Raw genomic sequence first — 26,137 nt, forward strand, 5'->3', positions numbered from 1 at the left:
TAAATTATGTAACTACGTAAAAATCAATATAAAATATTTATAAAGGGAGGAAAGCGTTTTTGCCAAACTGACCCTTGGATACTGTAACACTATTAATTCTTCCATATTAAACATCTGTTTAAGCAGTGGGCATTTCTATGTTTACTTGGAGTTACTGTTGCAAGAAATGGCCCCATATCACATGACAAAAACTCATAAGTATGGGCCCAGTACCATCACCTTCACTGATTTCTTCAATAGGAGTTTAGCATGAGTAAATTCTGCAGGGCTGGGCCTTCATGTAGCCCAGTAGCTCTGCAAATGTTACTCTGCATCATGGATTTGACTGTAATCTTCCACATCCAGTGCCAACTCTGCAACATGAAAAACCATGCTTTCTGCAAAATATGAAGATCCCAGAATCCTTGAAGAAGATCAACCTATGTGGCCTGAGGATTAGGATATTTAAAGGACCCAATCCTGAAATACTTATTCAGAAAAAAATTCCCATTAATGTCAACAGGAGTTATGCCCCACTTGGAACTATAGGATTCAGGCCCTAAATGATTTCTTAGCTCAAGGAAAAGTATCACATTGTTTACCTAATTCACTCTGGCCTCTCTTAGATCTTCTAGTTTTGAAAAAAGAAATCTGAATTGGTCACATTCTTGTCCCTCAGTATGCAATTTCATGGATTTTCAGTTTGTTGTTTCTTTTTCCCTTTGCTTCACCAAATGCCCATTGAATTAGAAAGCAGATACACTGGCTACCGTCTCGAGCTGCTTCCACTCTGCATATAATCAGCTCTACCTTCATCAACCAGTACATGTCGCCTGGGTTGCAGCTGTTCTTCACAATGCCGATATTTTCTCACCCTCAGTTTATCAGGCATATCATCCTGTGAACTCTTCCTCTTGTCACCAGCGTTTCTTGGTTAGGTGAGTACACTGCTCCATAAGGCTTTCCAAGATATAACAACTGAGGGAAGAAATTATTCAATGTTGATAGTTTGCCCTTCAGTCTGCGGCTTAAACTCCAGTGAGATTCCTGGGAGCAGAAGAGCAGCCAGAGATGAGTGCTGCTGTTCAAATTTCCACAGGAAAAGGACTTTCCATCAGATTTAGCTGCATGACCTAATCCTGAGGGGATATTTGGGAGAGCCAGTGTGTCCTGGGTGCCCTCAACCTTGAGCCTTAAGGACATTTTCTGACTTCTTCTGGGTGACCGAGTGCCTAGAACAGTCACTAATGCATTGGACCCTGACAGGGTTACGGTATTGGTGAAGGAAAAGTGAAGTGGACACAGGAGTTGCACATATGATAATTCAAGGTTTTTTGAGTGTTTTACTACAAGGCATGGTTTCCAAACTTTTAATCATTCTTATGCCTCTTCTCCAAACCCTCTCCAGTTTATACAAGTCAAGAAGGATGCTGATGAACTTGAGAAGGTTTACAGAAGAATCACAAGAATACTTAAAGGATTGAAAAAATACCCTATAGTGAATGACTCAGGGAGCTCACTTTGCTTAGTTTAACAAAGAGAAGGTTAAGAAGTGATGAGCACAGTCTATAAGTACCTACATGAGGAACAGAAATGTGATAACAGAGGGCTCCGTAGTTTAGCAGAAAAAGATAACAAGATCCAATGGCCGGAAGTTGAAGCTAGACAAATTCAGACTAGAAGGAAGCTGCATAATTTTAACGGTGAGTGTAATTAACCATTGGAACAATTTACCAAGGATTGTGGTGGATTCTTCATCATTGGAAATGTTTAAATCAAGACTGGGTGTTTTTCTAAAAGATCTGCTCTAGTTTAAAGTAGAAATTAATTCAGGAAGGTCCTATGGCCTGGGTTACACAAGAGGTGAGACTAAAATGATCAGAATGTCTCTTCTGGCTTATAATCTATGAAGGCATCTTAATGCCAATTATTATGGGCAAAACAGCTATGAAAGGAGTAAGAATTAAGGCCACGTCTACACTACCACTTTTGTCAATATAACTTATGTTGCTCGAGGATTTGAAAAAAAACAAACCCTAAGCCACATAAATTACACTAACAGAGTCCTGGCGTGGACAGTGTTATGTTGGTGAGAGAGCATCTCCCGCCGACATAGCTACCGCCGCTCATGGAGGTGGTTTTATAATGCTGACGGGAGAGGTCTCTCCCATCAGCATAGAGTGGCTGCACAAGCAATCTTACAGCTGGGTAGCTGCATTGATACAGTTGTGCCTGTGTAAGCTCTCTAGTGTAGACATGGCCTAAGAGGGTTAATTCACAATGGACCAGATTTCTGAACGTGCTCAGCATGCAGCATCTCCCATGGTTCTGAGCGCGAGCTGTTTGGCACTTGTGAAAATCTGGCCAATTTCTTTAGCCATCTAAAGAAGGGAGCTGAGCTCTTTTGAAAATCTGCCCAAAGGTCTCCAAGTCTGTGAGCAAAGGGACACATTACCTAAAGTAAAATTTTCCAGGGTAGTTTTAGGGCCTGTCCATAGATACTGACTGACCGCGTGGGGAACTATATTACAGTGCAGTGGCCCCTCAGCGGTGCTGTGCTCAGGATTGCCTGGATGGAGGAGCCTGGACCACATTATTGAATCATGTTCAAGCCCTCTCTAGCTGACATTCAGGTCATCTTTATTAGAGTCCTTTGGCTGGTCTCTGTTAATTTCTAATGTTTTCCTTTGGATTCTGTTGCTTTGTACTGGTTTGTCAAGGACTAGTGGCCCCCACAACCAACAGAGCCATTCTTTGTTCCAAAACCTAGCTGGCCAACTGGAACCAGTTGAAAGTTTTCAACTGGAATTTCTACTTGAGTTGACATTACAGGAGAATCCAAAGACTAAGGAAAAAGAGGCTGATTTGCATCCTGGAACACTGAATGCAGAATACAGATGGGTGGGTGATCTCCTCAAGGAAGCAGTCTCATGGCAACTTTAGCGTGGAAAGACTGGGGACTGAAGGACAGGAGAGCTGATGGGCAAATCCTTACAATTTTCACCAATGTCAGGTGCCTGGCTTGCCAGCTAGAGCTCAAGAAACCCATGTTTTCTCTTCCCCACTATCCCTAGAACTGTGTAGAAAATAAGTGTAAAGGTGATCTTGCTGTGTGTGATGAATAATAATAAAAAGGCCTCGTTTCCCCCCCCTCCCATTTTCCCCCTGTTTGTATTCTACATTAGAAACATCAGGTAATGATGTTGCTCTTTTTTCTGGAGGACTTGGGCAGTCTTTGGAAGACATGAAATGTGAAACACAGCTAGAGGTTGCTGCTCTCCCAGTCCCCAGTTGAGGCAAAGAGGATGTGGAGTTTTAGGATTAGAAAGCTGCAGCTCTGGTTTCGGTCTCCAGCTATGATGTTCCAGATGCCCCAAGGACTGCAAAAGTCCTCCAAGAATCAGGACCTGTTTCTAAGAAGAAGTGGAAGCGAACACATTTTGAGGTTCTTTTTGTACATCACAAACACCGTTTTAAGTAATTATTTATTGCTTTCTAGTTCATCTTTAAAGCAATGTCACCTTATTGCCATGCAATCAACTAGCATTTGGTGGCACTAATAGAAGTAAAGTAAATAACTGACTTGTGTTCCTCTTGGCTTCTGCCATAAATGATTAATTGTGCCCAGCAGCACCATGGGGAACTCACTTTTCTTGGGGTAACTGATCTACTGAAACCATTAAATGAATGGATGTCAAGATGGCCTTTTAACTTCATTATCCAGGAAAAATTGTGTGCCATGTCTATGATTTACGGGTGCTGCTAGACACGCGAATATTAAAATAGCAGTGTCTTCAAAAGGAAGCACAGACTGGAAGAATATTAGAATGTTTTATCTGTGCTGAGGAACAAAGAAGATAGTAAAATCAGGAGTGTCTACTTGAGCCTTCATAAATGACAAGAAGGGGCTCCTGCAGAGAGTACAGACCTTGGAAAGCAACATTACAAAATAGCTCCCCATGAGTAATGAGGTTACTCTGAAAACCACAGACCAAATTCTATTCTCACTCCTAAGAAAATCTGGAATACCTCCATTGGAGTCAATAGATTTACTCTGGCATAACTCAGAGCAGAATTATGACTCAGACCACTTAGTTTGAGATCACAAGAACATGCAGAGGCTCCTGGGGCCTGAGTCTCCTCTCACACTGGTTTTAAACAAATTCGCACAGGTGTGAGAGGAGACTCAGGCCCCTTATACTTTCTACATTGTGCAGAAGTAACTCACTGTAGGATGACTGCTGGTGCACTACAGTATCTGCTGAACTGACTGTTACAAGCTAGTAATTAAAAAGAGCAAAAAGAAAATGTTTGCTGTTTAGCCCTAATGTTTAGCCTTGCCACCTAATTTTTAAATGATGAATTACTATCATTTTTTAAATGCTTGGGTAGTCCAAGTTTGGGGCAGTTGTTCTCTGGGCAAGCTATTCCTTCTGGTTTTATTCCAGCTCAGTCCTGAATTTATTTTTTCAGTGTTCATACTAAGCCATTCAGCATGACTTCCATTAAGACCTCCTATCTTACACAATGCCTGGCAGACTCTAAAGACTTTAAAAGGAACAAATCTTTAAATTGAAATGCCAAATTGACTCCCTCTGATCTGGACATGCTGCTGTTTTGGCAGTTTCAATACAGTCCAATCTGGGGTTTGGTAACCAGGTATAAATGATACAGAAACAGGCCAGGAGATTATATAATGAACAAATGGCAGGAGCTGCTGTTGGAGCTGAACTAGCATAAGCTTTCTACTGGTGGCTGTAGGTTTCCCACACTAACTTGTGCTATATTAAGAGATTGGGAGGAATGGTAGGGCCTGGCCCAGTCCTGCATTCCTTACACATCCCAAGCTCCCACTGATTTCAGTGGGAGTTTGAGATGTGCTAGGAGGGCAGGATGAGGTGTATGCAGAACAGGTTTTCAGAAAACATTTTCTCCATATCAGAGGCATAATCGTGAAAGGTAGTGAGCACCTCCCAGTCCAACTCAAGTCAAGGGGAGTGGAGGTTGCTAAACACCCTTCAGGATCAAGCGCCAGCTGGGGGACTAAGGGATGAAAGGATCCCTGTGTCTACAATAGTTTGTATGCAATATTGAGTCCTCCTGGCTCCCTCTCCTCTGCCTTCTCCATGCTGTACTCATTAATCAAGTTCTCAGACATCCTCGGAGAGTTTCTATCAAGCCAGCCTGCTTGGGATTCACCCCCATTCTTAACTCTAGGCTTTCAATGAGACAAGCAGAGCTGGAACTGGGGGAAGGCAGAGGCACAGAGAGAGCTAAGTTAGGTTGGCTGGGAAAGAAGTTTGTCAGCTGCTAACCTCTCCGTTTGCCTGCCCCACAGTTCAGAGCAGCCCCAGGTAGCAGGAAAAAGGTATAGCCTAGGGTCTTTTGTCAGCAATGCAAATTCTTGGGACAGGGTTTCTAAAATCTGCGGCAGTCTTGGCAATATTGGGACTGGCTCTATGTAGCACACAAGGTTTTCCTCTTCAGGATCTTTAGTTCAGAACTGACTTGTTGTCACGTGAGAGTGAGTTTGGTAGTCTCATCCCTTTGTGCAGCTCACAGAACCAACATCAAATTTGCCATGATTGGCAGCTGCTGCTCTGGGCTAAGGTGTCACAGGTCAGGATTAAGGTGCCTGGACCGAGCTGTCTGCGGGGACCCATAGCTGGGACAACAGAGAGTGTTACAGTACTGGAGGAAGTTGTATTTGGCAAAATTGTACAGGGAAACATATCGTGCTGCTTGGCTGTAGCCAGGACTTTTATCCCTTCCTCTCATGAGCACTGCATTCACTCAGTCACTTGAAAATAAATGTTATTTTGTAGAGATATTTTTTGCCCTCTTCTGCCCTGAAGAAGAATCTCCTTTGGTTCCTAAATTAAATACTGATAAATACAATGCCAAGAAGAAAAACAGAGGTTGCAGTGAGAGACAAGTACAAATTATGTATTGGCAAATGGGTGTAAGTCAAAGGGAGCCGAAGGAGTCTTAAGTAGCTGGTACAAGTAGCAAGGGAATCAGAAAAAGATATAAATTCCACAACTTAGCTCTTCTCTAGCCTCACTTAAGACTGGGCTACACACAGACTTACAATGAAATAATAATAGCTGTGAATTAAAACCGATTTAGTTATTTCAGTGCAATTCTCTGTGTTGACAGGCTTATTTCAGAATAAGGCTGAAGTCAGTTTAGCTAAAGTTAGTAATTATCAACACATAGACTTTCAGCAAAATAACTAAATTGGTTTTAGGAAATCAATTACATTGAATTGGTGCAAGTTAGTATGTATATTAGCCTTTTGATTCAACTCTGAATATTGGCTTGAAACTCTTAACGATGATAAAAATTATCCAGTGAATAATATTTGGGGACAAAATGGTTCTAAATTTAAGAATTTCACTACTTTCATGTATTGTTTTTCCCCCTTCTCTTGTGAATTATTTTGTGTAAACCACTCAAGATAAGTTCATTGTCACAATCTCTGTTGCCTTGGTGTTTTGGTGAAAGCTGTATTAGAGCAGTGTTCAGGATTGTATTTGTGTGGTTTAAACTATATTGCCCTTTAAAATTTACAGCCATATCTATATTCTGCGTTCAGCCTGTACTCTCATACCAGTTTATACCCATCCTGTCACCTGTAACTTTCCTGGCATTTTATGGGGGACTTCAAGTTGGGAGACATATGCTGGAAGTCTCATGCTGCCAGTAGTTAATCATCATTAGAGTTTCTAAAAATTACAGATGATAAATTTTCTAACACAAAGGGTATTGCACCCAACATGAGGTAACTGTTTTGGATCTCATTCTGATGCATAAAGATAAATTAATCACTGAATTGGAAGTTGGTGGTTGCTTAGGAACAATGATCTAACCTGATTACGTTCAACATGGGCAAACAGAGGACAGTCCCAACCAACCTTATATAGATTTGGTACCTCAAGTAGGCTAATTTCCCAAATCTGAAGAAAATTATGAGAAAAATTGATTGGGAGGAAAAATTTAGACAGGAAAATGTGAATGAAAACTGGGAGTTCTTTAAGAAGAAGGCCAAAAAGCCATGATTCCACCATCAAGAAAGAGGACAACTTTGGTTAACAGACCATCCATGTTAAGTGGCAAAGTGCAGGCAGCAATTAAAAATAAAAAAGCCACACATAACAAATGGAAAAAGGGGGAAGTGACTAACAACTGATATAATTTAGAAGTTGTGAAGTGTAGAAAATTGATAAGGAAAGCAAAGGTATCAGGGAAAAATCCATGGCTGGCAGAGCTAAGGACAATAAAGAGGTTTTTTAAAAAGTATATTAGGAACAAAAGAAATCCTAACAATGGTATAGGCTCATTATTCAGTGGAGATGGTAAAATTGTTAATCGTGATTCAGAAAAGGCAGAAGTGTTCAGTAAAAATTTCTGTTCTGTATCTGGAATGAAGCAGGTTGATATACTCATATCACATGAAGATAATGAAGTACTTTCCAGTCCATTAGTAACTAATGAGGTTGTTAAACAACTTTTACTGAGGATAAAAGAATTAAATCATCAGGTCCAAATAACTTGAATCCAAGAGTCCTAAAAGAGTTGGTGGAGGAGAGTTCTGGCTCACTGATGTTAATTTTTAACAAATCTTGGAATGCTGGGGAAATTCCAAAAGACTAGAAGAGTTCTAATGTTGTGCCAATATTCAAAAAGGGCAAGAAAGATAGGCCAGTCCCTGGGCAAAATAAAGAAAAAGATTATAAGGGATTCAGTTGATAAAGAATTAAAGGATAGGAATATAATTAATAAAAAGAAAAGGAGTACTTGTGGCACCTTAGAGACTGCGAATACAGACTAACACAGCTGTTACTCTGAAACCTGTCAATATAATTAATGCCACTCAACATAATTTTTATGGGAAATAGATCTTGTCAAACAAACCTGTAAGGAGATTACAGGTGTAGTTGATAAAGGTAGCTGCATGGGTGTAATAGACTTTTTTTTGTAAAAAATTAGCACTATTCAGTATCAATAAAGCACACCTTAAATGGATTAAGAATCAGCAAACTGACAGATCTCCTTAAAGGATGAAATCAGGTTTGTTTGACAAGCCCTATTTTCCATTAAAATGATGTTGACTGGCATTAATTATATTCCTCTCCTTTAATTCATCATTGTTCGTCAAATGGGGGTGTATCTACCGGGGTTCCACAGGGATCAGTACTGGGCCCGTTGCTATTCAACATTTTCATCAAAGCAGGTGGAAATATAGAATCCCTGCTGATAAAATCTGGGGATGAAAAGGGGTTGGTGGGGCAGTAAATAATCATGAAGACAAGACAGGTAGAACAATCTGTGCCCTTTGGTAAGCCGGGCCCGCTCAAACAAATTGTGTTTTAACAGCCAAAGTAAAGTAATGCAGCTACTTACAAGGAATGCAGGTCACACCTGCAGAATGCATCCAGGAAAGCAGGAACTCTGAAAAAGGCTTAGGGGTCAGAGTGGACAAGCAGTCAACATGAGCTCCCAGTGCGATGCTAGGACACAAAGGCAAATGTGATCCCTAGATATGTGAACAGGGGAGTAGGAATAAGGAGATGATTTTACCTCTGTAAATGGCACTGGTGAGACAGATACTGGAATACTGTGTCCAGTTCTGGTGTCCACATTCTTAAAGGGCTGTTGAGAAACTGGAGAGGGTGCAGAAAAGAGCCATAAAAATTATTCGAGGGCTGGAAAAAGGGCCTGTGGCAGAGCCAGGGGTTGAGCCGTGAGCACCTCCTGGCACATTGGAAAGTTGGCACCTGTAGCTGCAGCCCCGGAGTTGGTGCCTGTACAAGGAGTCACGTATTAACTTCTGAAGAGCCACATGTGGCTCCTGAGCCACAGGGTGGCCACCCCTGCTTTAGGCAAACACAAGTTATTGGGCTCAATGCAGGGGTAACGGTGAAATTTAATGGCCTGTGCTATATCAGAAGTCAGGCTAGATGATGACTGTATGAACGGCTTGCTTTGAATGAATGTAATTTTTTAATTATTATAATTAACCATAACACTGAGGATAGTAAAAACTAGACTGAATCTTAAAAGCTTTTAGACTGTGTAGGTCATTACAAACATTTTTTCCCAGAGTAGATTTCCCAGGCTTTGTAAGATAGCATTGTGTGCTCAATGCACTTGTCCAAGTACAAACAAAACAATTTGATGCAAAACTTGGGCTGGGTGAGACAAACCATGCTGCTGAAGCTTCCATATTCCAGATGAGATGTGAAACAAGGCCCTAACCCTTTGTTGTTATTGAGGATCACATGGCACTTTATGTAAGAATAAAGGTATTAACCCTGGTGCCTTGGCCAAATTACAGTCCACCTCCCTAAACTCCTGTGTTTTTAGTTGAACATAATAGTCTTTATTTCCTGTCCCAAACTATTGTGTAGTGTTGCTGTGTGCTGCTAAACAGCTCTGTGTTCCCTGAGAGGCAGCTGTGGTGCCAAGAGAGGCCGGTCCTGAGCTATCTGGTACCCAGTGGTGAGCTGGAGCCGGTTCGCACCGGTTCGCTGGAACCGGTTGTTAAATTTAGAAGCCCTTTTAGAGGGACAACCGGTTCTAAAAGGTCTTCTAAATTTAACAACTGGCCAAAAGTGGCGCCTTAGGCGCCACCTCCGTGGGTGCTCCGGGGCTGGAGCACCCATGGGGAAAATTTGGTGGGTGCAGAGCACCCACCGGTAGCTTCTTGCCTGGTCCCAGCTCACCTCACCTCCGCCTCCTCCCCTGAACGCACCGCCCCGCTCTGCTTCTCCGCCCCCCCGGCTTCCCATGAATCAGCTCTTTGCTGGGAAGCCTGGGAGGGTGAGAAGCAAGTGGCAGCTTTGCGCTCAGGCCCAGGGAGGTGGAGGCGGAGCAGAGGGGAGCGGGGGCAGGGGGGGCAAGGAGGACTGCCCACGCCTCAGCAGGTAACCCGGGAGTGGGGTGGAGTGGGGCGCCGCTGGGGAACTGCTCCCCACCCCAGCTCACCTCCACCTTCTTGGGCCTGAGCGCAAAGCCACTGCCTGCCTCTCAGCCCTCCCAGGCTTCCCGCGCAAACAGCTGATTCACGGGAAACTGGGGGCGGGGGGAGAGGCAGAGAAGCAGAGCAGGGCAGCATGTTCAGGGGAGGAGGAGCGGAGGTGAGCTGGGGCCGGGCGCGAGGCAGGGAGCTGCCGGTGGGTGCTCTGCCCCCACCAAATTCTCCCCGTGGGTGCTCCAGTCCTGGAGCACCCAGGGGGTCGGTGCCTAAGGCGCCACTTTTGGTGTGATCGGTGGGGGGAGTGGCTGCTCCCCCCCAGCTACGCTACCCCACCTCTAGGAGCCAGAGGGATCTGCTGGATGCTTCCTGGGAGCCGCCTCAGGTAAGCACCGCCGGGACTCCCCACCTCGCCCCCCAGCAGGTCCCTCTGGCTCTTAGGGGCGGGGTGCGGTGAGCACCCACTACGGTGGCCCACGAGACCCTCCTGCCCGATTCTGGGGGCAGACAGGGGAGAGGGGTGGATGGGGCAGGGGTACCGGGGGGGGGTGTCAAGGTACACGGGAGGTTGGATGGGGCAGGAGTCCTGGGGGGCGGGCCACGACCCCCTCATGGGGTGAGGAAGGAACCGGTTGTTAAGATTTTGGCAGCTCCCTTCCTCACTGTAATGTTGTGCAGCTTTCTTAATTGTTTTTGGTAAAGTGCTCGGAGATATGCAGAAGTGCAAACTATTGTCAGTGCTAGTGAACACACTCCTAGTTTCTGGTGCATATTAACTACTGGCAGACCGCGAATATGGCCCGCTTGCTTTAGCCTGGAACTGAGCATACTGAATAAGTGGTGTCAGTATTCCTCCAAAATTAATATACTTCTGTCTTTATTAATTTACATTTCTTCCTGACCATTGTGAACCACGTGTTAATCAAATGACTGAATGTGTTCAGTCTGCTGTCGTCTGGATAGTGACTCTTCCCAGTAGAATGACAAGCGTCATGTAACTTCTCCCCCCAATAAAATCCTAAACAAGTTCAGATATCAACCTGTTTAGTGAGTATATAAAAAAGCCTTCCACAAGAATCAACAAATCTGTAAAGATGTGGTGCTGCAAAATTACAGCACAGCTTATTTTTTATTATATGGTATTTTTTCCATACAATGGACTTAATGTATCTAATGCAGTGTGTCCAATACATGCAAAATGCTTCATAGCCAATAAATCTATGTAGGCTCTGTATCCAGCTCAGCCATAGACTTGCAATGTGATCTTGGTAAAGTCAGATAAATTCTGTATATTTCAGTTTCACCATCTCTAAAATGCAGATAACAAAACCTCAGAGAGGGATTGTGAAGCCAAATTCACTAATGCTTGTAAAGCTCTTTGAGAGCCTTGCATGGAAGTGGTTTAAAAGTGCAAAGTATTAAAGAAGACGAGACTCTAATGTTCTGCTGTTTAACCCTGATCTTTGAATTTCCACACTCACTTTTGCATGTGCATCTATTAAACCCACTAAAGTAGGCTTGCACCAGGTTCAGTTGCATACACCATGAAATTTAAGCACTGTGACAAAATTCCTGTTCTACCTTGGTGGGTCTTGTGCTTATTGGTGGATTTGCTTGCCTTGGAGCTTCACAGCAGCCCTCAGTTTGGCCATTTTTCTGAACCCACAGTCCAGGTCGACTCCTCCTGTGTCTGACCAGGAGTTGTGAGGATTTGGGGGGAACCCGGGCCCGCCCTCTACTCCGGGTTCCAGCCCAGGGCCCTGTGGAACGCAGCTGTCTAGAGTGCCTCCTGGAACAGTTATGCAACAGCTACAACTCCCTGGGCTACTTCCCCATGGCCTCCTCCCAACACCTTCTTTATCCTCACCATAGTATCTTCCTCCTGGTGTCTGATAATGCTTGTACACCTCAGTCCTCCAACAGTCCGAGTTCTCACTCTCAGCTCCTCACACGCACACCACAAAGTGAAGTGAGCTCCTTTTTAAAACCCAGGTGCCCTGATTAGCCTGCCTTAATTGATTGTAGCAGCTTCTTCATTGGCTGCAGGTGTTCTAATCAGCCTGTCTTAATTGTCTCCAGAAGGTTCCTGATTGTTCAAAAAAACCTTCCCTGTTACCTTACCCAGGGAAAAGTGACCTACTTAACCTGGGGCTAATATATCTGCCTTCTCTTTCTCTCCTGTAGCCATCTGGCCTGATCCTGTCACAGCACCAAATGATCTGGGAGGAGTGGTAGATACGCTGGAGGGGAGGGATAGGATACAGAAGGACCTAGACAAATTGGAGGATTGGGCCAAAAGAAATCTGATGAGGTTCAATAAGGATAAGTGCAGGGTCCTGCACTTAGGATGGAAGAACCCAATGCACCGCTACAGACTAGGGACCGAATGGCTAGGCAGCAGTTCTGCGGAAAAGGACCTAGGGGTGACAGTGGACGAGAAGCTGGATATGAGTCAGCAGTGTGCCCTTGTTGCCAAGAAGGCCAATGGCATTTTGGGATGTATAAGTAGGGGCATTGCCAGCAGATCGAGGGACGTGATCATTCCCCTCTATTCGACATTGGTGAGGCCTCATCTGGAGTACTGTGTCCAGTTTTGGGCCCCTCACTACAAGAAGGATGTGGATAAATTGGAGAGAGTCCAGCGAAGGGCAACAAAAATGATTAGGGGACTGGAACACATGACTTATGAAGAGAGGCTGAGGGAGCTGGGATTGTTTAGCCTGCAGAAGAGAAGAATGAGGGGGGATTTGATAGCTGCTTTCAACTACCTGAAAGGGGGTTCCAAAGAGGATGGCTCTAGACTGTTCTCAATGGTAGCAGATGACAGAACGAGGAGTAATGGTCTCAAGTTGCAGTGGGGGAGGTTTAGATTGGATATTAGGAAAAACTTTTTCACTAAGAGGGTGGTGAAACACTGGAATGCGTTACCTAGGGAGGTGGTAGAATTTCCTTCCTTAGAGGTTTTTAAGGTCAGGCTTGACAAAGCCCTGGCTCGGATGATTTAACTGGGAATTGGTCCTGCTTCGAGCAGGGGGTTGGACTAGATGACCTTCAGGGGTCCCTTCCAACCCTGATATTCTATGATTCTATGATCTCATATACATGTACAAAACAACTGTGCAGCCACTTTTGTGTAATAAGTTGTGCTTACAAATGGGAATATTCAAAACCAGAACGTGGCTTTGGACTGGCTAAAATTTTGGCCTTAAATGATTCAGTTCCGTACCTTCTAATAGCTACTGTGTTGAAACTACTTGATTCTATTTTCTGTGGCCAAGAAATATGCGGCAGCATTTAAGAGTCCTTCTATCCATGTCAGTCCTTATCACAATGTAAACATACCACCAGGTGGTGTGCATTAATACTCAGAGTGAAATTGATAGGAGACAGAGGGACTTGGAATTTCCATATTTACTCAGACCCTAGTGCTGAGACTTTGGAAGTGCCCAATACCTGATACTTCCAAAGAAGGCAACCTCACCCCAAAACAATCCTTTCTCTCCTCTTTCAGATGATGATGATCAGTTTACGCCCTAGAGGATGAAGCTGCATTTCCTTTGTCTCTTTATTTTAGCTCCTAGAACTGAGGATTTTATTTATGCCTATGCCACTGATTAATAACTCTTATTTTTAAAGAAAGATGGAATTATAACTAAGGGTGAACAAGCTAAAGTACATGATGCAGCCCACAGAAAAGTTTCACAGATCTTCTCTCTATTTCCTGACTTCCCTAAGCTATGGACTGCCAAAAGGATGATGTGAAAATAGAAGTGAAATATTCTTTGACTATGGCTGTCTCTCAGCAACTTGCTTTCCAGTGACACTCTCACCCCTTTTTCCTTACTGGCTTCATTCATAAAAGGTTTGCATTTTTTAAAGCTAATTCTCTAGGAGGGTTCGGTAGTGATGTAGAATCTAATGCAGTAAGGCCCATCTTTTCATTTAGCCTGCTTAGCCAGAGGCACAAGGGCATCAAGTGACTTGCACAAGATTGCTCAGTGAGTCAGTGACTGCTCTGGGATGAGAATTAAGATCCTCCTAGCTCTCAGTCTTTTGCACTAGTCACTAGATGCAGGACTGATATTAATCAACAAACATATCTGTTAAATGAAGCTGCTGTGTAGTTTGTACCTTCATTTGAGAGCTGCCGTGGAAGTTCTTGTGGAACTTTTCCATGGGAAACTATGAAAGATGTAGTCAGTGTATTATTTAGTATGCACATATACACCCACAAGTGTGCTAGGTGCTTTACAGACAAAAAGCACAACACAGCTCCTGTTGGGAAGAACTTTTGCTAAAGCTCCCATGCTACAGGCTGTTCCAGGCAAGAGAACCCCAGTGGGGAGCCCCAGGGTTTCTGCACGGGTAGCTTCTTGTACCCATGTGAAATAGCTTTCAGCTGCTAGGCCTGAATGAACAAGTCACAAAGGAGTGGGAGAAGGAAGGAATGTGAAATAATATTTTTAATTATTACAATTTTACTTATTTCCTTTTTAAAAAATCCTTTAAAAACTAACTCCTGGTCCTTACTACTACAGGGATTATTGTTACTGAACCTGTATCAAACTGCCTGCCCCTTCCCCCTGGATCCAGAAATAGCTACCTAAAGATACATTAGATAAAAGTTGATAAATGCCTAATTCACTTAGGAGCCTAAATCTCATGGGGATTTGAACTCCTAAATCACATAGGTGTTTTGAAAGTTTTACCCATTTTCAGCTAGTTTAGGCCCCAGATTAAGGTTTGGTATGAAAGAGGAGTTCTCAGATGACCAGAGACAATCTCAAATATTTGTTTGAAGACCATGTGAGATGCGTGTGAACTAGGGCTGTCAAGTGATTAAAAAAATTAATCGTGATTAATCACACTGTTAAACAATAATAGAATGCCATTTATTTAAATATTTAATAAATTTAAATTGGTATTCTATTGTTTAACAGTGTGATTAAAAGTGCAATTAATTACCATTAATTTTTTTAATCACGATTAATTTTTTTTAGTTAATCGCGTGAGTTAACTGCGATTAATCAACAGCCCTAATTTGAGATCATTGTACCTGCAGAATGCAACAATGGGGAACTGTACATGCATCTACCCTTTGTGTGCGTGGACACACCATTGGTATGCACAAATGCAGGGTTTTGCACATGCAAAGGGTGGGTATTCATTTTACCAAATTCACCCATTTTACCCGCCCTTGGAAATGGGGGCCAAAAAGAGTCGTCAGTAGGAGATCTTCATAATAAGCTTGTCACTCTCCTTTCTGACATGCTTTGCTCAGCAGTGAAATAGTTAATGTTGAAATATAAATCATCATACCTGGGCATCGGTGTTAACACTCCACTGAGAATAATGTAGCCATTCAGACCTCTCAGTATGCTATGGGCTGTCTGCAGACTCAGCCAGACATCACCACACTTGGGTCAAGTTTTTAAGGATTTCTTCTCAACCGTAACAGCTGAAGACTTCAAAAAATAAAAAAGGAAAGCTGAGATTCTGGAGCACAAGGCGCCAGTCTCAAAATAACTAATGGATCCCTGGCCTGGGCCAATTAGAATCCTGCCTGGGGGGCAACAAACATAAGAACGGCCATACTGGGTTCAACCTATGGTCCATCTAGTCCATTATCCTGTCTTCTGATAGTGGCCAAAGCCAGGTGCTTCAGAGGGAATGAACAGAACAAGCAATTATCGAGTGATCTATCCCATCGTCCAGTCCCAGCATCTGGCAGTTGGAGGGTTAGGGTCACCCAGAACATGGGGTTGCATCCCTGACCATCTTGCCTAATAGCCATGGAACTTATCTAATTAATTTTTTAACCCAGTTTTATTTTTGGGTTTCACAACATCCCCTGGCAACCAGTTCCAGAGGTTGACTGTGCACTGTGAGAAGAAGTGCTTCCTTTTGTTTTAAATCTGCTGCCTGTTCATTTCATTGGGTGACGTGATGTTATGTTAAGGGGTAAAGGGAGACTATAGGTGGGGAGAAGGACACACTTCAGCATCCTAAGGCATGGTGGGGCACCTGTGCTCTCCCTGAGACACAACCTCTCCCAGAGCTGTGGTGGGGCACTGTGGCTACGTGGACCCAGTGCAAGACCCGTGAAGTACAGTTGAGACCTGCAAGTGACAGGCTGTTTCTGCATCAAGGTCTCTTCCCTGAGGAACTGCTACAATTGAGATTGTACATTTAAAAAGTGATGTGAATCATTCTGTTCCTTGCAAACTAAGGGGTTGCTACATCCACATCCTCCCTTCTCCCCCTCCCCCCAACATGGCTGCGCGTGTGGGGGCAGCAGTATCCCAGAGGGGACTCAGTAGGGGACATACAAGTGGTAGTATCCCCATTGCCCTCCACAAAGGGAGGGCAGCTTTAAATTCCAGCAGGGACCTAATAGGTAGAGGCAGCATGGGAGATACACTGGATCATTGCATCCCCTGGATGGATTCCCTGGTCCTGCCCACTTACAGGGCTGTGACTGCCTGCTCCAGGTTCCTCCATTGCAATGATAGCTTGCCCTGGTGTACCATTGCTCATGGCTGATTTTGTCCCCAGGATTACTTAGCTTGCAGAACATAGGCAGTGAACGGTGTCCCTAGCCTCTGTTTGCCAGAAGCTGGGAATGGGTGATAGGGGATGGATCGCTTGATGATTCCCTGTTCTATTCATTCCCTCTGGGGCACCTGGCACTGGCCACTGTCGGAAGAGAGGATACTGGGCTAGATGGACCTTTGGTCTGACCCAGTATGGCCATTGTTAAGTTCTTTATCGAACCCTAGATTTCTCACTTCACCTACAAGTTTTCAAACTCTCCTGATGTAATATGTTAGTTTGGTCAGTGTTTATCGGACTGGATCCATGGACCCCAGTAACTCGGGGAGCCCTTTCTGGTGGTTTGCAGGGCAACCAGAAGAGATGGAGATTGCAGTGGGGGAGGTTGGGTACCAAAGAGACTGGGAGAGTGGAGCATGGTTGGTTCACAAGATTATACCACGTAATTTTCTATGGAATGACGTTGCCCTGAGCACACCCCCCTCTGTGTAGGATGGCTGTTGGAATGTCTCTCATTGCTGCTTTGTATTTTTCCATGGTTACAGTCTCTCTGTGTAGCACACTCTTCCCGACTGTACTCCTGTATTTTCTCCTGAATAACAATACTTAACAGGTAGCAGGTATTTCAGTGTTACTGTTTCTCACTGGCCAGCCCCCTCCCGCTGGCCCTTTCCCAGTGTTATTGTCCAAGTCTGGGCAGCTGCGCCCTCCCCCGACTATTGCTGTCTCTCTCTCGGCGCACAGCCTCTCCCCGGTTATTGCAGCTCTCCCGGCCCAGTCTCACGCTGGGCGTGTCTTACGCTGCCTGTTCAGGAGGTGTGTTCCCCCCAAACTACAGCATTTCTCTCTGGCCACTGCCTGTCCTCTAGGATGGCAGTCCCAGGCTCTCACAGCCTACCGTGCCCAGGCTGACTGTCGCTCTCGTTAGAAAATGGATGGGCTCCGACTGCTCCTCCCCGCACCCACTCTCCACCCCGCGCCTGTCTCTCTGCGCCCCCCCACAGTGTGAGCGCGCCGCTGTCCCGCCCCCGGCGATGGGTGTCTGTCCCTGCCCCCCACGCGCGGTGTGGGCCAGCCCCCCCCACGGCCCCACATTCACAGTGGGGCTCACCCCGTCCAGCCCGCCCGTGCTTCCTCCTCAGCAGTGTGTGTAACCCCCCCCCCCCCACCGTGTCCGTCTGTCCGTCCCTGCAGCGCTTCCCTCTCTTCACCCCAGAGCCCCCCCCGCCCTGGGTCACCCCCCCGGTGTCCGTCTGTCCCTGCAGCGCTTCCCTCTCTTCACCCCAGTGTCCCCCCCCACCCTGGGTCACCCCCCGCCGTGTCCGTCTGTCCCTGCAGCGCTTCCCTCTCTTCACCCCAGTGCCCCCCCCGCCCTGGGTCACCCCCCGTGTCCGTCCGTCTGTCCCTGCAGCGCTTCCCTCTCTTCACCCCAGTGCCCCCCCCACCCTGGGTCACCCCCCCCGTGTCCGTCCGTCTGTCCCTGCAGCGCTTCCCTCTCTTCACCCCAGAGCCCCCCCCGCCCTGGGTCACTGCCCCCCCCCCGTGTCCGTCTGTCCCTGCAGCGCTTCCCTCTCTTCACCCCAGCGCCCCCCCCGCCCTGGGTCACCCCCCCCCCCGTGTCCGTCCGTCTGTCCCTGCAGCGCTTCCCTCTCTTCACCCCAGCGGCCCCCCCCGCCCTGGGTCACCCCCCGTGTCCGTCTGTCCCTGCAGCGCTTCCCTCTCTTCACCCCAGCGCCCCCCCCCGCCCTGGGTCACTGCCCCCCCCCGTGTCCGTCTGTCCCTGCAGCGCTTCCCTCTCTTCACCCCAGCGCCCCCCCGCCGCGTGTCACTCCCCCCGTGTCCGTCTGTCCCTGCAGCCCTTCCCTCTCTTCACCCCAGCGCCCCCCCCGCCCTGGGTCACTGCCCCCCCCCGTGTCCGTCTGTCCCTGCAGCCCTTCCCTCTCTTCACCCCAGCGCCCCCCCGCCGCGTGTCACTCCCCCCGTGTCCGTCTGTCCCTGCAGCCCTTCCCTCTCTTCACCCCAGCGCCCCCCCCGCCCTGGGTCACTGCCCCCCCCCGTGTCCGTCTGTCCCTGCAGCCCTTCCCTCTCTTCACCCCAGCGCCCCCCCCGCCCTGGGTCACCCCCCGTGTCCGTCCGTCTGTCCCTGCAGCGCTTCCCTCTCTTCACCCCAGCGCCCCCCCGCCGCGTGTCACTCCCCCCGCGCCCCCCGCTCCCCCCGGGCCGGGAGTGACGCGCTCCGCAGCGCCAGCCCCTCTCGGCGGGCAGCAGCTGGTTGTCAGCCGCTCCGGAGCGCGGCCGGGCCAGCGTCCCCTCCCGTCCCCGCACCGAGCCGCCGGGCTGGCGCAGGCCGGCAGGCCCCAGGCGCGGCCCCGGCCCCGCAGCAGGTAGGCACCGGGCCCGGCTCCCCGCGGCGGGCGGCCGGCGGGGGCCGTTGAGAGGGGGCCGGGCTGTGCGGGGCTCCGGCGGCCGCCGCGTCCCCGTGCGGGGCCGGGGTGCTTATCTCGGTACCCTCGGGCTGGGCGGGGGACACAACTGCCCCCTGCCCGGGCCCGCGGGGGGCGGCCCGCCGGCTGGGGGGCAGGCGGTGTTCCGGGCCACCTGGCCCGCGGGGCTTGGGGGGTTGGGGGGCACAGCGGGCGCGGGGGGGGGGTTGGGGGCGCTAGGGGGGGTTGGAGCGAGTTTGTTGGGGGTGCAGGGGGTCACTGGGAGTTTGGGGTGCACACAGGGCACGGGGAGTTGGAGAGGTTTGTTGGGAGGGCACAGGGGTCACTAGGCGTTGGAGGGGTTAGTTTGGGGTGCACAGGGGCACTGGGAGTTGGAGTTTGTTGGGGGGCAGGGGTCACTGGGCGTTTGGGGGGCAGGGGTCACCGGGAGTTGGAGGGGTTTGTTGGGAGGGCACAGGGGTCACCGGGAGCTGGAGGGGTTAGTTTGGGGTGCACAGGGGCACTGGGAGTTGGAGTTTGTTGGGAGGGCACAGGGGTCACCGGGAGTTGGAGAGGTTTGTTGGGAGGGCACAGGGGTCACTAGGCGTTGGAGGGGTTAGTTTGGGGTGCACAGGGGCACTGGGAGTTGGAGTTTGTTGGGGGGCAGGGGTCACCGGGAGTTGGAGGGGTTTGTTGGGAGGCGCACACGGATCATTGGGGGGGTTGGATGGCGCTAGTTGAAGGTTGCCCGCTGCTCTGTGGGGTTGGAGGTGCACGCAGGTCAGTGGGGTGGATGGTGTTTGAGTGGAGGGGGACGCAGCTCATTAGCGTGAGTTGCAGCGAGTTTGTTGGGGTGCGCGCATGGTGCTGGGGGCTTGTTTGCAGAGGTCACTGGGGTTGTTTGGGTGAATGTGCACGGGTCGCTGGGGGTTGGACGGGGCTAGGGCTGGACAGGGCCGATGGTGAGGGGGTGAGCTCTGGTTAGGTGGCGGCCGGGGCTTAGCAGGAAGGGTTGGATGTTGGGGGATCAAGGATTTCATGGCGGGTGCTATGGGTTGAGGGGGTTGCATGGGAAGGGCTGTTTTGTGGGGGTGCACCCTCCACCGTAATGCATTGCTGGGGGGAGGGTTGCCTAGCGGGGTGCAAGGGGGAATTGCGGAGGACGGTTGCGGGGCGAGTGTCCTGTGCCGGGTGCGGGGTTCCGCGTGCACCGCTCGGCACAGGGGCGTGCAGAGAGCGTGGTCCCGTTTGTGCCGGGGGGGGGGGAAGAGATTTCGCCGTTTTTTAAACTCCCCCTCTGCGTTCTGATTCCATCTCCCCCGGTTTCAAACCGAACCCGGCTGGCGGTGGCGGCTGCTCCTCCCTCCCTGCTCCGCTTTCCCGGGAAGTTCTCATTAGCGTCTCTAATTAGCATTATTCCTGGAGAAAGGTTAAGGTTAGAGCGTTCTTCCCTTATCGGGAGAGCTGCCTCCCCCTTCCCCGGAAGAGCACAAAAGCGCAGAAAGAAAGTGGGAGGAGGCAGATCAATGGGGGAAGCTACAGACCCATTAATTCACAGGGAACCTTTCTCCCTCCCTGAAGCATCGATTTTCCCTTTCCCTGGTGCACAGGGCACGAGAATAATATCACGCTACACCTAGAAGGGGCTCAGGGCTTTAACATTTCGCTGTCTCTGCGCCTTATTTTCCTCCCATTTCTGGTGAGGGATTGTGCTGGAAATAGCTTTCTTCCTAGAGGTAAAGCCCTACTTATGGGTCAATCCCTGCTTCATGCTGAAACCCCTGCCTACCAGGGCTGGAGCTATTTACACACATGCTCAGACGGATTTGCCTTACTGATCTATTTATTTACATATATTTGGATGAGTATAAATGGAAAGAATGAAACTTCCTTCCTTTCAGAGTTCACATTTCACACTGCATAGATCTCAGCCCCACCTGTGTGTATAGACACTACATTGGAAATAATCTTACAAACAAATAAACAGCCTTTTCACTCTTTAGGCAGTTTGGTTATTTTTCTGTATTTAGCTCATAGTATACAATGGAAACAGGCTAGTCAATTTCACCTGTTCATAGTTTCTAGCCAGTTTCATTTCTACATTTTCAGGCATTAACTCAATAGTCCCTTGGGTTTGGTGGGAAACGGATTGTTAGAGTCTGTTCTTGCACTGTTTGCCACTGCTATGAAAATATATTGACCAAAATGTTCCTATTGATTATATGTCGTGCAAAAATATGTTTTCACAAAACTTTCAATTTGGGTCTAGATTGGACCTGGCAACATCTCTTAATATCTATATACTCAGACCATCACATTTTTTATCATTTTTTACGGTGTCCATGGAAGACTAAAGTATCCTTTCATTCTGAGCGATTTATGGGCTAGGAGGTTTAATCATGTCCTTTCATATAAAATCAAATACTTGTTTGATTTTGACCAAGATCTGTTTGCATGAAGGTGGATTGAAGACTTTTGCACCTTAAACAGAGTATTCAAACATATATAATGTTAATAGTACCTAGCCGTAGCTGTAGTTGCTTGGAAAATTCACACTTTCCCCCTCAGTATCTTACAGTAGCGGTTTTTCAACCTGTTTTCATTTGCGGATCCCTAAACATTTTCAAATGGAGATGCAGACTTCTTTGGAAATCTTAGACATAGTCTGCGGATCCATAGGGGCCTGCGGACCTCAGATTGACAACCACTGTCCTATACCCTTTGTTCAGCACCTCCCAACTGAACAGCAAGAGCACCTGAAGATTCCACCCAGCCCGGAGGGCAGACATTCAGAATCTGTTGGAAGAATGCCTGCTCCTCCTTGCCTTGGGTAATGACATCTGGAATGTGCATGTGCTGTTTAGTAACAGTCTCTTTTGGGGTCTTTTTTAGAGAAAGATCTTAGGAAGGAGGGAAAACATAAGACAACAGAGCTCATGAATATTCCCTTTTCCTGTAAAATATTCAGCTAGGTCTCATCTCACCTGATTTGGGGAACTAGTAAGAATAAATTCTTATTTTTTCATGTCCTAGCAAGGGCTAAGCAGCTTCTTTCCCCTTACTCTATCACACAAGATCATTCTCTTCTAGGGTGTAACAGGATTTACTATAAGTAAGAACTCTAGTCAACCTGATAGGAAGGGCATTCATAATATAGTGTTGGTTTGTAATCTATAGAAATAGGTACCAGATCTTATGGATTCCTAACTCTAAAACTGAATTGAATCAGCAATGCTTTAGCTTTGTTGGGCTCTGTGGTGCATTAATTGGCTGCTACAATATCCAGTGCCTTTGACCTGAGGAGTTTTATCCTCCATTATTAAGCCTTTCTGTGAACTGAAGTGGTTAAGTTAAGGTCAGATGTGGTTCAGTACCTTCTTGGCATGCTCAGAAGACTGTGTTTAACGCATGCTGACATGGAGATGAGGCTACCCTTTTGGTAGGGTATTCCCCCAGACTGATACTACCGTCAAGGGGGCCAGTGGGAGGTGCCGTCCTTCAAGACAACATTCTGGTAGCATTCTCCCAAGTTGCTGCTGCGTACAGGTAAAGCAGCTACAAGGGCAGGCAACTATGCCACACGGAGTTGGTTCTAAAAAAGGTGGCTGACTCCACTGTAAAACTAACACTGGCAAATGGTGACTATGCTTGTCACCTGTCTGAGTGAGGTGGAGCAATTGGTATTTCCATTGAAATTTTCTTTTTGCGAATACAGACGAAGACGGCTGCTACTCTGAAATCACCACCCTAGATTTTGGTTTCTGGAGTCCACAGAAAAAACAGGCCAGGGTAGCGTGTCATGCAAAAAAGTAGAGATATACTTCTAAATAAAACCAGATAACCTCAAAAAGAAAATAAGCAACACAGCAACAACAGTTCTCAGATCCTGGAAAATAAATTGTGATAGAGGGTGTAACTGACTTTGGAGGCATTTGCAAACCAGTTCCAGAGAAACTGAGCCTACCTGTAAAATAAGCCGGTTACTGATATCGCCTGCATATATTTACAAGGCATGGTTATAAGAAGAGCTTTCCTACCCTACTCAGTTTCAGCCTGTGGTGTGAAAGGTTGTTCTTTAAGAAGTTCTGAAGAGAAAAGATTATTCATGAAAAAGGGAATCATTGTCTGGTGATTAAAGCACAAGATGGAGTTCTGCAATCTAGGTTCTGTTCCTGGGTCTGCCACCAACTCACTCTGAGGCTTTCAGCTAATCACTGCAGCTATTGGTGACTCAGTTTCTTCAGTTCTGAAATAGGAATACTGTTGCTCTAATTCAAAGAGAAATGGTGGGGCTTAAAATTTACGAATGTTTATAAAGTGCTTGAAGATTCTTGAATGGAAGGTACTATAGAGGTGCAAAGTATTATTAATATTGCACATGCATTTTCTTTTGCTAACTAGAATACCTGTTTAGATCAAATCCATCTGTAGAGCAGATGTGAATATTGGACTGGAGAGAAGGAGAGTGGCAGTGATGTTTTTCCAAGTCCCTTGCTGTACCTGGAGTCCTCGTTCAGATATTTGGGTGTGGCCCTGTGAATATACTCGACAGGCACTCGCTTTGCCTTTCAGAAAAGGAGCTGCACGAGTATTTCATGACCCCTAATCATTCAATCCCATGAACACTAGAAATGAAGCAACAGAACTTTACTGCAGTGTGAGAAGATCTCTCCTGAGAGCTGGAAAGGGGAGGGATAAGGGAGTGGGAGGGAGGAAGGAAGGTTAGGTTAGGAAGGAGGGAGCAAGAGAAAGAAAAAGAGATTGTGCTAGCTGATTAGGGCAGCTGCTGTCGCTTTCATCTGTGTCATGACTGGCATGGTACGGGTGAAGAGAAGGCAAATCTGGAGCCAGGCTGTGGTAATGGACTGTGTTCTTTTTTTAATGAAAGTTTCATTTGAAGTTTGTTTACAGGAAAGAAGAAATTAGCAGAGAGAATTCTCCTGAGAATCCAGAGAGGAAAAGAATGAGCTGCCTGACTCACAGGCTGAAAGGGAGGGGAAGGGCAGATTATATTTACCGTATTGCTCTGAATTGTAGCTGGTGCTACTGTTCAAAAATTTCACTTAATCTGAGGCGGCTTCAATAAGCGTCTCCACTGTCCAGTCACAGGATTGGTATTCAGAGCAAAATTAAGAGGGGATTTTTCCATCAGATGTTTTGAACTGGCTTGTTTCATTCGTTTTGACACCATGCTGTATTCGGGTGCACGAGCCTTTTTGTGCTGCAGCCAGAAAAATTATCCCTCTCATACAAGCTGAAATGTAAGTTATTACTGGAGTCCTAGCTGGGGAAAAAAGCTGTAGGTTATTGTTTGGATGGGTCTCGCATCCCTGGAATCTTCGCTGGCATAAGGAGGGCACTGCCACGAGTCATTGCTGGCATTGATAGGGCACTGCAAGGAAGTCAGAGCTCAGGGCCTTATTTGCTTTGACAGGATACGCTGATGAGGAAGTTTGCAACTGCCACCAGTGTAGTACTAGCTAGTAGTGACAGGACACTGCTAAGGGCATCTTAAATGGCTAAATCCAGAACTTGTGTTAGCAAGGCAGCGAAGGAAGATGCTGCCTCTCACATCCATGACTCTGGGCTGTGTTGCAGTTTAGAGAGACTGGAAGAGCACCAAGGGCTAAGCAGCTCCCAGGGCAGCATTATTTGGGTGCTGCTGCAAGGAACTTCAGGAGCCATTGTGTGTGGCTGTGATAGGACACTGTTACGAGTTAGCTGTGGGTGATGTATTGATTGGACACTACCAAGAGGCAGTTCCCACTGCTGGCTTTATGTGTGGTATTGATGGGGTACTGCCATGCTGCTGGTCACACTGCTAGATCTGCATGCTGCAAAAACGGGGCACTGCTGCCAGGAACTTAATCCTACTGGAGTCTTTAAATGTAAATGCTCTTGTTCTCCCAGTTGGAGTCCAGGCTGAAAAGGTGCGGAGGACGCCTGCCTCTGTAAGGTTCCACCTCAATAGCATGGTCTTTTTGCTGATAGGTCATGTTAGAGACTGCTAGTCATGCCCTGAGTCTTATTGGACTTCAGTCATTTACAGCTGGGTCAGTTTCTTTCTCGATATCTCTCGGATAAATTAATGCGTTGGATAACAGGCCAATATATTGTACGGAGGGGGATTTTATATGTAACCCAGCGTTTCACAATACACTGATAGGAAAGATGCTATATGTACATGTGTGTATAAACATACATCTGTACATATGTACTAGAATCCAGTATCCGATGGGTGAGCTTGTGGGTGCTGAGACAGGGCAGTCTCCTCTAGAATTTGCACCTTAAAGATATTTTCTTAAGCATGGGCCTGGCCATTTTCATTCAGCCCTGCAAGATGCACTCTGGGCCCACTCCTTCTCTTGATGTGGACTGGTCCGATGGAAAGCTGTGAGCAGCCGGAGACCTTGGCATTTAGTCTGTCCACTTAAGATCATTGTTCCAGGTTAAGCTTTGTAAGGATGCCCAGATACCATGGTGATGGTCGGTTGGTGTCTCTCTCTATATCTATATATAATGTTAGCAGTGGAAGATCCCCTTCCAGTTCAGTCTATGTGTAAAAAGAGGAAAAAAACCCAAAAAACAAAAAAAAAAACAAAAAACCACACAACACAAACAAACATGGCAGCAGTTCTCAGAGCCTCAGCAGTTCTCAGAGCATTCAAGGTAGCAGAGTAGACATTCCTGCTGTGGCTGGAGCCAGGCTCTGAAGCCCAGGGAGGGGAGTGGGTCGCAGAGCCCAACCAGGAACATCTACACTGCTATTTTTAATGCTGGAGTGAGAGCCCTGCCTATCTAGGTCTGTAGACCCAGGCTCTGACACTCACTGCCCCAGGGTTGTTGGTGTTGTGTTTCTTTTTTTGCAGTGTCAACATACATTACCTATTATGAAACTAAGGGTATCAGATTAAAACTTTTAGAGAATATTTAAGGTCATAGACACATATCGAATAGGCATTATTGTCCCCAGCCATGTCAGTTCACGTTTGTCAAAAATGTTATAACCATGAATTGCAAATGAAGACAGAGAAAAGTTGTATGGATCTTAGCCAAAATGCCAAGAAAAAGTGCTGTTTATCCTGAGTGTGTCCTGTTGGGCCAAGCTGTCATGGGTTTGGAAGCATGTGTGTGCTTCTGCCTGGGTTCTAGTCATGTATGTCCATACTTGGTTGGAAGCGGCATGTTTTAGCCCTGTCATGTG

At 47.0% G+C, this 26,137-nt stretch overlaps 1 protein-coding gene across 3 annotated transcripts in view; it reads left to right on the forward strand.

The window, feature by feature from the left end:
• NOL4L (nucleolar protein 4 like) overlaps positions 1-26,137 on the forward strand; it is a 104,756-nt gene that overhangs the window by 45,291 nt on the left and 33,328 nt on the right. Inside the window, exon 1 of one of the 3 annotated variants that reach the window (XM_084645733.1) lies at positions 18,767-18,894. The exons of 1 other annotated variant lie outside the window; for it this stretch is intronic. Coding sequence is in view for 1 of the 2 variants with exons in the window: in XM_084645732.1 (XP_084501858.1) it covers positions 23,740-23,790 (51 nt within the window). In the remaining variant the exon portion in view is untranslated. Of the gene's footprint in view, positions 1-18,766; positions 18,895-23,667; positions 23,791-26,137 lie in introns of those variants that run through there. One more of the 3 variants, XM_084645732.1, reaches the window with a different exon arrangement.

The sequence above is a fragment of the Lepidochelys olivacea genome, assembly GCF_965140295.1.
Source record: "Lepidochelys olivacea isolate rLepOli2 genome assembly, chromosome: 13".
Classification (NCBI taxonomy): domain Eukaryota; kingdom Metazoa; phylum Chordata; order Testudines; family Cheloniidae; genus Lepidochelys; species Lepidochelys olivacea.